The sequence below is a fragment of the Benincasa hispida genome, chromosome 12, assembly GCF_027475165.1.
Source record: "Benincasa hispida cultivar pf3 chromosome 12, pf3_genome.v1.1, whole genome shotgun sequence".
Taxonomy (NCBI): domain Eukaryota; kingdom Viridiplantae; phylum Streptophyta; class Magnoliopsida; order Cucurbitales; family Cucurbitaceae; genus Benincasa; species Benincasa hispida.
This window is the reverse complement of record NC_143489.1, coordinates 3,164,671-3,176,677: the sequence shown is the minus strand read 5'-3', so window position 1 is coordinate 3,176,677 and position 12,007 is coordinate 3,164,671. Positions and strand designations below refer to the sequence as shown.

General features: G+C 32.8%; 2 protein-coding genes across 2 annotated transcripts; one reads left to right on the top strand and one right to left on the bottom strand.

The window, feature by feature from the left end:
- The first annotated feature begins 530 nt into the window (after positions 1-530).
- Positions 531-8,396, top strand: OPT7 (oligopeptide transporter 7). Its single transcript, XM_039051307.2, has 6 exons — positions 531-958; positions 1,043-1,569; positions 1,657-1,754; positions 6,016-6,585; positions 7,036-7,474; positions 7,551-8,396. The coding sequence occupies exons 1-6, from the start codon at positions 922-924 to the stop codon at positions 8,154-8,156; spliced, it is 2,277 nt and encodes a 758-aa protein (XP_038907235.1). The 5' UTR covers positions 531-921; the 3' UTR covers positions 8,157-8,396.
- Positions 8,379-11,706, bottom strand: LOC120093016 (Metal-dependent protein hydrolase). Its single transcript, XM_039051308.2, has 7 exons — positions 11,308-11,706; positions 10,903-11,049; positions 10,636-10,734; positions 10,310-10,501; positions 10,062-10,181; positions 8,996-9,067; positions 8,379-8,909 (listed from the first exon to the last, which is right to left on the bottom strand). The coding sequence occupies exons 1-7, from the start codon at positions 11,563-11,565 to the stop codon at positions 8,685-8,687; spliced, it is 1,113 nt and encodes a 370-aa protein (XP_038907236.1). The 5' UTR covers positions 11,566-11,706; the 3' UTR covers positions 8,379-8,684.
- Between the last annotated feature and the right edge of the window lie 301 nt (positions 11,707-12,007).

The window sequence follows — 12,007 nt, the reverse complement described above, 5'->3', positions numbered from 1 at the left end:
TAAAAGACAGTGTCACATTGCCATGTAACACCCCTCATCGTTATAAATAATGCCACATTTCCATGCTAATTTTATTCTCACGAGTTACGGTGCCATAACTCGTCATCCACACTTTTTTAGTCCTTTTGACCTCTTTTCTTATCCTAGGTCAAACTTTGACCTTCCTAAAGGGTATTTCCCTCATTATACGCTCCAATTAGCCAATTCTGATCTAAATGCTTGATTTCTACACAATAAACAAATAAAGCTATAATGGACGTTTATGCACTAAAATTAACCAACATCTGAACCTAAGAAAGTACTTTTCAAATGCTTTTTACCACCCTAAACTTAAAATTTTGCTAGTCTCAAACAAAGAGAGAATAAGACCATAAGGAAACTCTAAACAAATGACTCAAGCCTTGTTATCAAAAAAAATACATGTTAGATCTATGAGTAGAAACATTCAAACATATCCTAACATTAAGAGATTTTAAGGTCAAAACTCTTTATCCCTCACATATATATGCAAACCTTTTTAATTAAGTCCTAGCTAGCTTGTCATGATTTAAAACGAATCTCTCTAATTTTTTCCTTGCTCTGGTTCAATAAAACTTATAAAAAATTTGTGTCATCATTTGCGTAGGAAAGACAGCTATTTGATTTTTATTTTTATTTTTTTAATTCGTTTTTAAGGGAAAAGAAGACCTCCTCAAACGTATATATATTGAATTTATCAAGATTGAAGCACATATCATATTTTCTATATTTAAAATCGAGAGAGAGAAAGATATGTGTACGTGTATGAATAATGCCCAACAACCCGACAACCTAACAACAATTACTACTACATTAACAACTCTCCTTTGCCTTATAATAATTCCATTCTGCCATTTTTTTATATAGAAAGTTAGAAACAGAGACAGACAAAAAACAGGAGAAATGGAAGAATCAACCGAGCAAATTCGAGCTCCTCTCAGTATGAATTTACATTTACGAAACTCTAATTCTCATTTCTGAATTAAAATCCATCACTCACCCTTCTTCTTTCTCTTTAATTCAGTTCCCAAGCATGAAGAAGAAGAAGAAGAAGAAGCTTCATCATCATCATCATCATCATCAAAATCTCCGCCGCCCGTGCCGGAAATAACTGAATCCGAAGAAAATTCCCCCATTCCACAAGTCGCTCTCACCGTTCCGACCTCCGACGATCCTTCTCTTCCCGTTCTCACCTTCCGAATGTGGTTTCTTGGCACTCTCTCTTGCGTTCTACTCTCTTTTCTCAACCAATTCTTCTGGTACCGTAAAGAACCTCTCTCCATCACCGCCATTTCCGCTCAGATCGCCGTCGTTCCTCTCGGCCGTCTAATGGCTTCCAAAATCACAGATCGGATTTTCTTCAAAGGAAAACGGTGGGAGTTTTCACTAAACCCTGGCCCTTTCAATGTCAAAGAACACGTTCTCATCACTATCTTCGCTAACTCCGGCGCTGGCAGCGTCTACGCCATTCACGTTGTCACCGTCGTTAAAACCTTCTACAAGCAACATCTGACCTTCTTCGTCTCTCTGATTGTCGTCGTTACGACTCAGGTCGGCTCGATTTTCTCCATCTTTTCTGGTTTCCCCTATATATTTTTTTCGAATTGAATGGATTGAAATGGAATGGTAGAAGATTAGGTGTTAGGTTTTGGATGGGCGGGGATATTCAGGAAGTATCTGGTGGAGCCGGCAGCGATGTGGTGGCCGGCGAATTTGGTCCAGGTTTCGTTGTTCAGGTATGGAATTCTTTGAATCTTCTTATCCAATTTAGTTTTTTTCTTTTTCTTTTTCTTTTTTTTTTTTTTTTTAATTTTCACTAATGACCCTTAGGGTCTTTATAATGGGTGGACTGCCCTCACATACCTTGCGACATGTTTATTGTAAAAAATTCTCGATAAAGATGGCCATCAGATATAACCATCTCTAACACAATAGGTTATAAAATATAGTTAAGTAAAAGATTAGCAATTGACATATGATTGTACTAGAAACCACGATGCATATTGTAAATGGATCATCCCTACAAACTCTTTTTCTTTACGTTTTCAATTATACCTTTTTGTTTTTAATATATACAATAAAATTTTGCTTTTAAAATGGTAATCGACACCATTTTATCAAGATCTGTTTTTATTTTAAGAGTTTAATTTCTATAATTATTGTAAATTTAAGACAATTTTAACACTTGGGTAAGAAAATTAGTAAAATATTTTCTAAAAAAAGATTCTGATTTAAAACTTTTTAAAACCACTTTTCATTATTAAACAAAATACCATTTATAATTTGTCAAAAGTACTTCGGACCATTCTTTAAAATTTAAATCAAACACCACCAATTCAACATTTTAGTTCTCCTTGAACATTTTTAAAAGACAGGTTAAATACACACTTATAATTATGTCATGTAAATTGATCATAGGCTAATTTTTACATTCATCAATGAAAAGAATATATTTTAAAGTACTATAATATAAAGGACTTAATTGAAAACTAATAAATGATGGAAACGAAATTGAAAAAACATATATATATTTGAAATGATATATTTAGGTTTGATTGAAATGAAGAGGAATCCAAACATGTGGGTATTTTTATCTTTCTTCTTTTATGTATTATTTATTTAGAAGAAAAAGACACAAATGTCACATTCTTAAAAAAAAAAAATGTAAAACTGTCGTGGGACATGAAGTGGCCAACCAATCAATATTAGAAAGCTATTTTCTTTATTCCAATTATTAAAATAATAATAATAATAATAATAATAAAGAGGTTAGATGTGTGATTTCTTTATCAACTTAAAAAAAAAGTTTGACACAAAATTAAAATTTAGGTTTTTCATCGGACAAAAAAAAAATCGTTCTTATAGAGCAATTAATTTTTAAAAATATATATATATTTCTTGGGGACTTATTTACTCAAATTTGAAAACTGATGAGTTTATTAGGCATAAAATCGAAAATTTAGATACTTATTGGAAAGTTTAAAAATTATTTGAAAGTTTAGAAACTAAATAAGTACAAACCTTACTGTTTAGAACTCGTAATTTAACTTTTTATGGAAAAAAAAATCTAAGTTTCAACACATGGAGTAGGTATTAGAGTATTAGAAATTTACTTGAGAGGTAGTTAGTGAGACAATACCTTCTAAGTCAACATGAACATAGTTCAAATTATGTGTTTGGAATATATTTTCAAGTGTTAAATTTAAAAAGTAAGTCATTTTGGAACAATTTTGAGTGTTTGACAACTACTCAAAATAGCTTTTGAAATATTTTTAAAGTCTATAGTTTAAATAAAAATGAGATTTTTAAAAACTACTTTTTACTCTAGTCATTTCAAACGAGCTCTACCATAAAGCATATCTCCGTAGATATACAAATTTCTTATCTGCATATTGTTGAACTTAAAAAAACATTTAAATATATCATCAAAGAATAAGGATGATCTATGAGATTTTATTAAAATGCAAGGAGTAAATTGAAAAATTTTAAATTATTGAGACTAGATTAAAAAAACTAATCCAAATTATGGGAATATACTAGATGAAACCCTTAAAATTATGGGGACGAACGTGGTAATTCAACTTTTTTTTTTTTAATGAATAGTGGGTCAACTTTTTGTTTTTAATAAACAATTTAGTATTAGTCAACTTTACTCAAAAATCAATTTGAATAAACTATAATTTAGTATCATTGATTACTTAAAACAAATTTGTAGTAGATATAAGCATTCTTATGATTAGGTTAATTTATTTTTTCTTATCGACTTATTTTAGGTATTTTTTAGATTAATAGTTCTTTTCATTCTGTTGTATTTTTGGTTATTTTATTGTAGTTTGAACTTTCTTTTTACTAGATGATTTTTGTGATTGAATCTGAAATTTTTCATTGTATTTTGAATGATTTGTTGGTTAATTTTCTTTAATTTATTGGTTAGTTCCAGTTTAACCAATTAATGAATATATTATCAATACACATATTGAAAAATTGTTTAAATTGAAATTAAAATTTTGAATCTGCTACCAAACACACATATATATATAAAAAGATCAACATGTTTTCTATATTAGTTTTAGAATATTTGAATCTTACTGCTTATTTCAATTTCAATTTTAGTTTTGATAAACTTAAATGTTGGAAGATACAAATGAATTTATTGTTTTTTATATATAATTTATAGATGGGAAATCGAACATTTAGCATCAAGGTCAAGTAGTACAAGCTTTTGTGTTAGCTGAGTGCTAGCTCATTCGTCATTCTAACCTTTTTACTTTACGTCTTTTAGTAAAAGTAAAACGTTCTTTGATTGAATCTTTTATTTTTTGCTATATATTCTAAATACAAATATATAGTAGTATGTATATAGGTAAAGTGAATTTAGTTAAGAGTAATTCTTTTATATATATATATATGGAGGTATGATCTCCTATATCTCTGCAATTATTCTAAAAAAACTGTAGGAGTGTAGAAAAAGAAAATATTGTGTAGTTTATATTCTAATACTTTTTAAATTCTTCCTTTCAAATTTTGAAAACTGGGTAAACTATTTACAAATATAACAAAATATCACTATATATCAAATATAGACCGCGATAGAAATTTATCAATGCCTGATATCTATCGCGGTCTATCCCCTAGCAATAGATGTCTATAGCGATTTATTTGTTGTCTATCATTGATAGACAATGGCATTTTATTATACTTGAAAATATTTTTAGCAGTTTAACATTTACTTTGAATATATTTTCAATTAACCAAAAATTATTTGTTATTTTTCAAACTATTTGTGTGGATTCATAAAATAAATCAATACATTGACTTGAGTTATTTTGTTTTAGCAAGTTTTTATTTTTATAAAACAAAATATTGAAACAAGAAAAAAAATTAGGAAAAATGTCTCTTTGATCCCTAATTTTCAAGAATATGTGTATTTGAGAAGCCGAGATGAAGGAGAGAGAACAAGAGGGTAAAGAGAGAAGAGGGAGGAAGAGGAGAGAGAAGAGTGAGAATGATTAAGAAAATATAATTTTTTCACATTATATATTTAATCAACTTTTTTGTTTAGATTTAATATATTTATTAGTTGAGGGACCTTTTAAACAAACTCAACACTAAAATGGTCCATTTGAATCATTTGGAACTAAATGTATCTATTCTTGAAAACTCAAAGACAAAAAGAATATTTTTTTTCAAAAAAAAATTGAAATTAAGCTATTGTTCTGTTTGATAATGAATTAGGACATGTATGTGATCATCATTTGATTTTTAAAAATTAAGCGTATAATTAATGTTTCTATCCATAAGTTTATATATTTTATTATCTACTTTTTATGAACATTATCAAAAATCAAGCCTGGTTTTTAAAACTAAAAAATAGTTTTCAAAATAATTTTTAGAATTTAACTAAAATTTCAAATATGTCATGATTAGGAAAGGTAAAAAAACATAATTAAAAAATTATGAGAAAATGAAATCGTTATCTTATTTTCATCTTTAAACATTCTAATCTTTTGTTGCAGTTTTTTAAACTTTACATACAAAAAGGACATTAGTATTTTCCATTATAAATGTAAACTTTTCATTTACTTGATTATTAGATGCTACATAAACAAAGGAATCATGATATCTTTTCATTAGATTTTTTAATATTTTAGAGTGTCAAAACTCTTAAGAGTTTTAAGGATTTTTTTAAAACAAAATACAAGGATATTTTTTATAATTTAACCTAATTTTTTTTAATCAAATTTTAGTGTATGAGAAAAATTAAGGTAATTGCATATTTCACATTTTTAAGGCTAATATTTAAGTGTTTAGCAACGTTTTAAAAGAATTGAAAATATAACAAAATCTATCAATGATAGATTTCGAGAGCTAAATCTAAATTTTGTTATGTGTAATTCTTTTGCATTGAATTTTATGTGTCAGTACTTTAAGTTAGTTAATTGCTATATTTGCAACTTTCCCAAAAATTAAAGGTTTGAACATGATTTTGATCCACAGGGCCCTACACGAGAAAGAAGAAAGAAGCAAAGGAAGTTTAAGCCGAACCCAATTCTTTGTTATAGCCTTCATTTGCAGCTTTGCTTATTATGTATTCCCCGGCTACCTCTTCCAAATGCTCACCTCCCTCTCATGGGCCTGCTGGATCTTCCCAACTTCCATTCTGGCCCAACAGCTCGGTTCGGGCCTTTACGGGATGGGCCTTGGGTCCATTGGGCTGGACTGGTCCACCATTTCCTCCTACTTAGGCAGCCCACTTGCTAGCCCATGGTTTGCCACTGCCAATGTTGCAGTTGGCTTTGCTTTCATCATGTACATTTTGACCCCAATTTGCTATTGGTTCAATGTTTACAATGCTCAAACATTTCCCATTTTTTCAGATGGTTTGTTCACTGGGAAAGGTCAAAAGTATGATATTTCTTCCATTATTGACTCCAATTTTCACCTTGATTCTGCTGCTTATGAAAAACAAGGGAAGCTTTATATTAGTACTTTCTTTGCTGTTACCTATGGTGTTGGCTTTGCTGCTCTTTCTGCTACCATTGTTCATGTTGCTCTCTTCCATGGAAGGTACTTTATTTCATCCTCCTCTCAATCAACGAAATATAATTCGTTATATCAACGGTTGAACGATAAATTTAGTCTCCCAACTTTGATGTGTCAGTGTTGATTATTTAAGTTAGTCGTCTCTAGGCTTAGAAAAGTTTTTATTGCGTATTGACTAAAGTAGATGTGACTTGACATGTCTAGTGCATTAATGTTGGTCGATCTGGTACGTCCTGATAGACAAATGGTAGAAAGAATTAAAGAACTAGACAGCTGAATAAAATAACACTACATATGTAATATACTCTCTCTTTTTGAAGTAGTGTATCATATGTTTTTACTTCACCCTGTTAGCCTGATTGTTCACTACTTTATATTATTTGTCTGTCATGTCATGGTAAGTTAGACTAAAGTTTAAAGACAATGAATTGTAATGTAAAATTTCTTCTTAAGTAAGATGACAAGTTGATGCAGGGAAATATGGGAGCAGAGCAAGTCAAGCTTTGAAGAGAAGACAATGGACATACACACAAAGCTGATGAGCAAGTATAAACAAGTTCCTGAATGGTGGTTTGTGTTGATTCTTCTCGGAAACATCACACTCACCATTTTCGCTTGTGAATATTACAACGATCAGCTTCAATTGCCATGGTGGGGAGTTCTACTCGCTTGTAGCATCGCTGTTTTCTTCACACTCCCAATTGGAATCATTACTGCCATTACCAACCAAGCTCCAGGCTTGAACATAATCACCGAGTACGTTATCGGATATATCTACCCGGGATATCCCGTCGCCAACATGTGTTTCAAAGTGTATGGGTACATTAGCATGAGTCAAGCCATTACCTTTCTACAAGATTTCAAGCTTGGCCATTACATGAAAATCCCACCAAGAACCATGTTCATGGCTCAGGTAAATTATTTTACTTCCTTCATGACAAATCATAAACGAGAAGCACTTTCTAAATCTTGTTGTTTTGGGTGTTTAGGTTGTTGGAACCTTAGTTGCCAGCTTTGTGTACTTGGGCACTGCCTGGTGGCTCTTGGAAACCATCCCTGACATTTGTAGCTCATCTCAATCCTTCTGGACTTGCCCGTCCGATAGGGTGTTCTATGATGCTTCGGTCATATGGGGTTTGATCGGTCCTCGTCGGATTTTTGGAGACCTTGGATACTATTCATCTGTAAATTGGTTCTTTCTTGTGGGTGCAATTGCCCCTGTTTTAGTATGGTTAGCTATGAAGGCATTTCCAGAGCACGAGTGGATTAAACTTATCAACATGCCTATATTGATTGGGGCCACTGGCTATATGCCTCCAGCCACTGCTGTGAACTACATCACTTGGATTATCATGGGGTTTCTTTCTGGTTTTGTAGTATACAGATATAAGCCAGAATGGTGGAAAAGACATAACTATGTTCTCTCTGGAGCATTGGATGCTGGTCTTGCTTTCATGGGGGTGTTGTTGTACTTCACATTAGGGCTATCAGAGATCACCCTCGACTGGTGGGGGAACGACCTTGACGGTTGTCCGCTAGCACAGTGCCCGACCGCAGTTGGAGTTGCTGTGGAAGGATGTCCCCTCTTCACTTGAAGAAGCATTCAGAATGAAAAAGGCAATTTGTTTCAAGGTTTCACTATTTCTGTTTTTGTGTATAATTGTCAATGAAATTATTGGCTTCTGGATTTTTTGGACTTCTTATGGGATGATTTCCAGTGTAATTATAAGGTCCCATGCATAATATTCTTTCAAATTTGAGTTGCATAAACTTGTAAACACTTCAAACCATAAATCAAGCTAGAAATTCAGTATGTATTTTGTTGAAGATTAAAATTGACTTGAGTGGATACATTGATAAAGCAAGATTTCCATGTGGAAAGTTGATATTTTTCTTGTTCTGTATGGTATTACAGATTTCCATTTCCAAATATCAAAATCAAAATCTAATAACTTCCCTTCCCAAAAGAATAACCTTGTTTCTACAGAAAATGTTTTCAAATTGGAAGAATAGAGGGACTCACAAAGGCATAAAAACAGTAAGCCTTGAACTCAAATTAACACACACAGTATTCTCCGAACCGATGTTGCGAGCTATGTAAATAAATAAATAGATCTCGATTTCTACAGCTTCAATGCCTGTTTCGCCATAGTAAGAGCCCCTTCATAAGTTTGATTTCCACCAATAAAGCCACTCATATGAACAAACACACAACCAGGTATCCCAGACTCCTTAGAGAGTTCCTCATCCCTTAAACCTCGCCATTGGGCAGGCAGCGGCCTACGACTCTCAAATCTGTCAGGAGATACTGCCACCGCTTGCACTCGCCAGTGTTTGCTTCTATCATCCTGAACACCACAACCTATTAGAATGAGAAATAACAAAACGTGTTCTGAAAATTTGATTTGTTCTGAACATTGAAAGTTATACATACTTGATAGAGCACATATTTGATCGAATTTTCAATCTTCAACTCCTGTTCGAGCTCAAATAGATGAAGTTTCCACTGTCGAGAAAAAGAAGATTACACAAGTTCTTTGAGTAAAGTAAATCAGTATTTGTAAATTGATTAACGGAAGTGTTAAATTATCATCCAAAGCAATGAAAACCTATGCTCATTGCAAAGTACATAATTGTGGTCATATCATAACTTACAAGTACATCCATAAAAAATTTAAAGAATGACATTACCTTTTTATGATTTAGCTACAAGACAATAGAAAACAGAAGTGAAACATAACAATTATGAAATATTCTTTCTACTTGAAGGGTTCATTATATTTATGGTCAGGTTAAGCAATGCCTATGCATGTTATACAAGAAAAATATAAAAATTACTCCGTTAAAAGGCAACTTGTACACGATGGAAAGATCCAATGTCTTTCCTCTGACGGGCCAACAAAAATTACACAAGAGCACTCAAAGTACATTTCATTTAAAAATAAAATAAAAAGCAATTTCAATCACTTCTGAAAAAGCAAGAAGCCAACAAAATTAATGAACCATTAGTAAACTAACTTTAATGTTACTAAATTAGTCATATCACTAATTCTTATGAAATGTTACTGCAAAACAAGCAAGACTTGCGTGATAGAACTCTGGTAAAGAACTATTTAACAAAGTTAACAGAGTTCTCTTTAGAAGCAGAAAGAATCAACCAGAAGATGCAATAATCAAAGGTCATATGAAAAAAAAATTTTGACTCCTTATAAGTTGAAACTGTGTATTTATATTCATCAGTGCATTGCTTAAAACAATAAACTGGCCTTATTATCTAATAACAAAAAACAGATGATCAGAGACATTCACAACCAAATGACCCCAAAAACACCTGATGATGAGGAAAAAAAACTTGTGCAACTTCACGTTTCAGTAATAATATAAAAAGAAAACAAAACAAAGTGGATAAATCCGAAGTCCAAACCTCTCCAATGAAAAGCAGCAAAACAAATAAGTGAATGAAGAAAACCGGGGTTAAACGCAAAAGAACAAGTGCTTACAGGGCAAAATGTTGCCAAAACCATTATTTCTCCACTAGGGTCAATATCATGTCTTGTTGCAAGACATCCTATCACAATTGATCTAGCTGGTAGCCATGACTTTGCATGAAATCTAACACTCTGAAATTAAGCAAGAGTTAGGAAGTCAATGAAGTACTTAAAGTTTAAGGAAATGTAGAAAATGTGTGATGCTTAGGTTCATAGTTCAAAAAGATTATTTCATATTCATTCATTTTAAGAAACCTCACATCTAAGAACTCGCTGCCCGCCAGGGCCATTGCTTTCTCAAATGCCTTATTCTCATTCTCGGGTGATTGATCAGGGTCTATCCAGTCCAAATTCAATCTCCCCACCCTTGAAGATAGGTGTGTGTTATTCACATATTTTGGCGGCTGGTCAGTATCATACTGATTAATGCCGTTATCTACAGCATCAATTGCCTGAAGAAATCAACGTGAATGTCAAAAGCTAAGACATAAACCAACTCTAGCTGAAAAACCTCAAGTTCTAAATTTTCTATAATACTTAACAAAAGAAACAACACAAAGGATCAATCATTGAATTGAATTAGCACCTCCATGAAACTTTTGTAAACAGCCAAAAATAGCCTGTGCACATCTGGGTGCCCTTCATCAACTTGAAGTTCTTTCGCAATAATCTCCTTCCCAAAATGCTGAAGCAAAACAACAAGAAGAACAAAAACAATGATAACTACTAAGCTATAAGTAATTTAGCATGATAAAGTATACTAAACAACAAAGTCGACTACAATATTTAGTGAAGTAGAAGTAAAAGAGACAACTTGCAAATATAATCATAACCTTAGTCAATTTATTACTACCTTATAAACAAGACCAGCGCTGCTAAGCTTAGTGGTGAAACCATGGCCAAAAACTTCTTCAAACCCCTTTTGATGATGATCATATCGATCATGACTTGGATCATATACGCCCCCAACATCAAGGACTGCATCAAGACCTTGTAATACCTACCGCACAAGACACAACTCAATCAGAAATGCAAAATCAAGACCATAAAATCCCCAAACAAACACATGAAAAGGAAAAAATCACAAAACGATTAAGACCCAGTTCAAAATACTCAGTTCTCTCGCAAGAACCCCAAAATTTAAATTCAAATTCTAGGAAATGTGTTCAAATATGAAGCAAAACCCAATAGTGTTAAACCCGACTACTACTCAATTTTCATCTTCATTCCACAAGATTAAGAATGGGCAAACGCAAACCTGGGGATCACGGGTTCGAACAATTTGAGCATTAGAGAACTTATCCGTCAAGCGAATCATGAAGCAACCAAGTGCTTCATCGCAGTGGAAGCTCCCATGGTGAGTCCCGACTCGCTTTACGGGAATGGAATCAGCAGGAGAAGCAGGGGAAAGGGAAGCGAGGGGAGAAGTAGCCATGAAAGTGCGTAGAAAGAAAAAGTTAGGGAACGAGAGGAATTGCTTGTGGTTAAACCCTAAACCTCTGCAAATAATGACCATAGCTTTGAATTACTTGGGTTGTTTGAAAGTTTGGTCTTTTCAGCTTCCTTGTTGTGGAAGTTGAAATTCGATTATGGCAGTTCCAAGACAAGGGTCGATCTGAATTCCATCGTGGGCTTCCCTCCAGGCAGATTTGCACGGAAGGCTTTCATTTGGCCCAACATTTAAAATCAAATGAAAAATGGCCTCCTACTTACGTCACCTCCCGTGAAGTTACCAGATTGACCTCAAACGGGTACAAAATCTTATACTTGAATATTATTTTTACATCTCATTCTTGCACCTCACAATGACATCTCGTTTTCGTCCTCTCGCTTCTCGTTAACACTATACGCACAAAATCATTCCTATCAGTCTGGTCTCTAATACTAATTAATGATCCTATTTGCTTGAAAATGCAAAAATTTTTGTCAAATCATGCAATTCTTTCAAATCAATTTAA

Coding starts and splice junctions, on each gene's coding strand:
- OPT7 (XM_039051307.2), top strand. CDS start 922: ATGGAAGAATCAACCGAGCAAATTCGAGCTCCTCTCA. Junction 1,755..6,015: donor GTCCAGGTTTCGTTGTTCAG/GTATGGAATTCT, acceptor TTTGATCCACAG/GGCCCTACACGAGAAAGAAG. Junction 6,586..7,035: donor GTTGCTCTCTTCCATGGAAG/GTACTTTATTTC, acceptor AAGTTGATGCAG/GGAAATATGGGAGCAGAGCA.
- LOC120093016 (XM_039051308.2), bottom strand. CDS start 11,565: ATGGTCATTATTTGCAGAGGTTTAGGGTTTAACCACAAGCAATTCCTC. Junction 10,735..10,902: donor GCGCTGGTCTTGTTTATAAG/GTAGTAATAAAT, acceptor GTTTTGCTTCAG/CATTTTGGGAAGGAGATTAT. Junction 10,182..10,309: donor CGGGCAGCGAGTTCTTAGAT/GTGAGGTTTCTT, acceptor GCTTAATTTCAG/AGTGTTAGATTTCATGCAAA.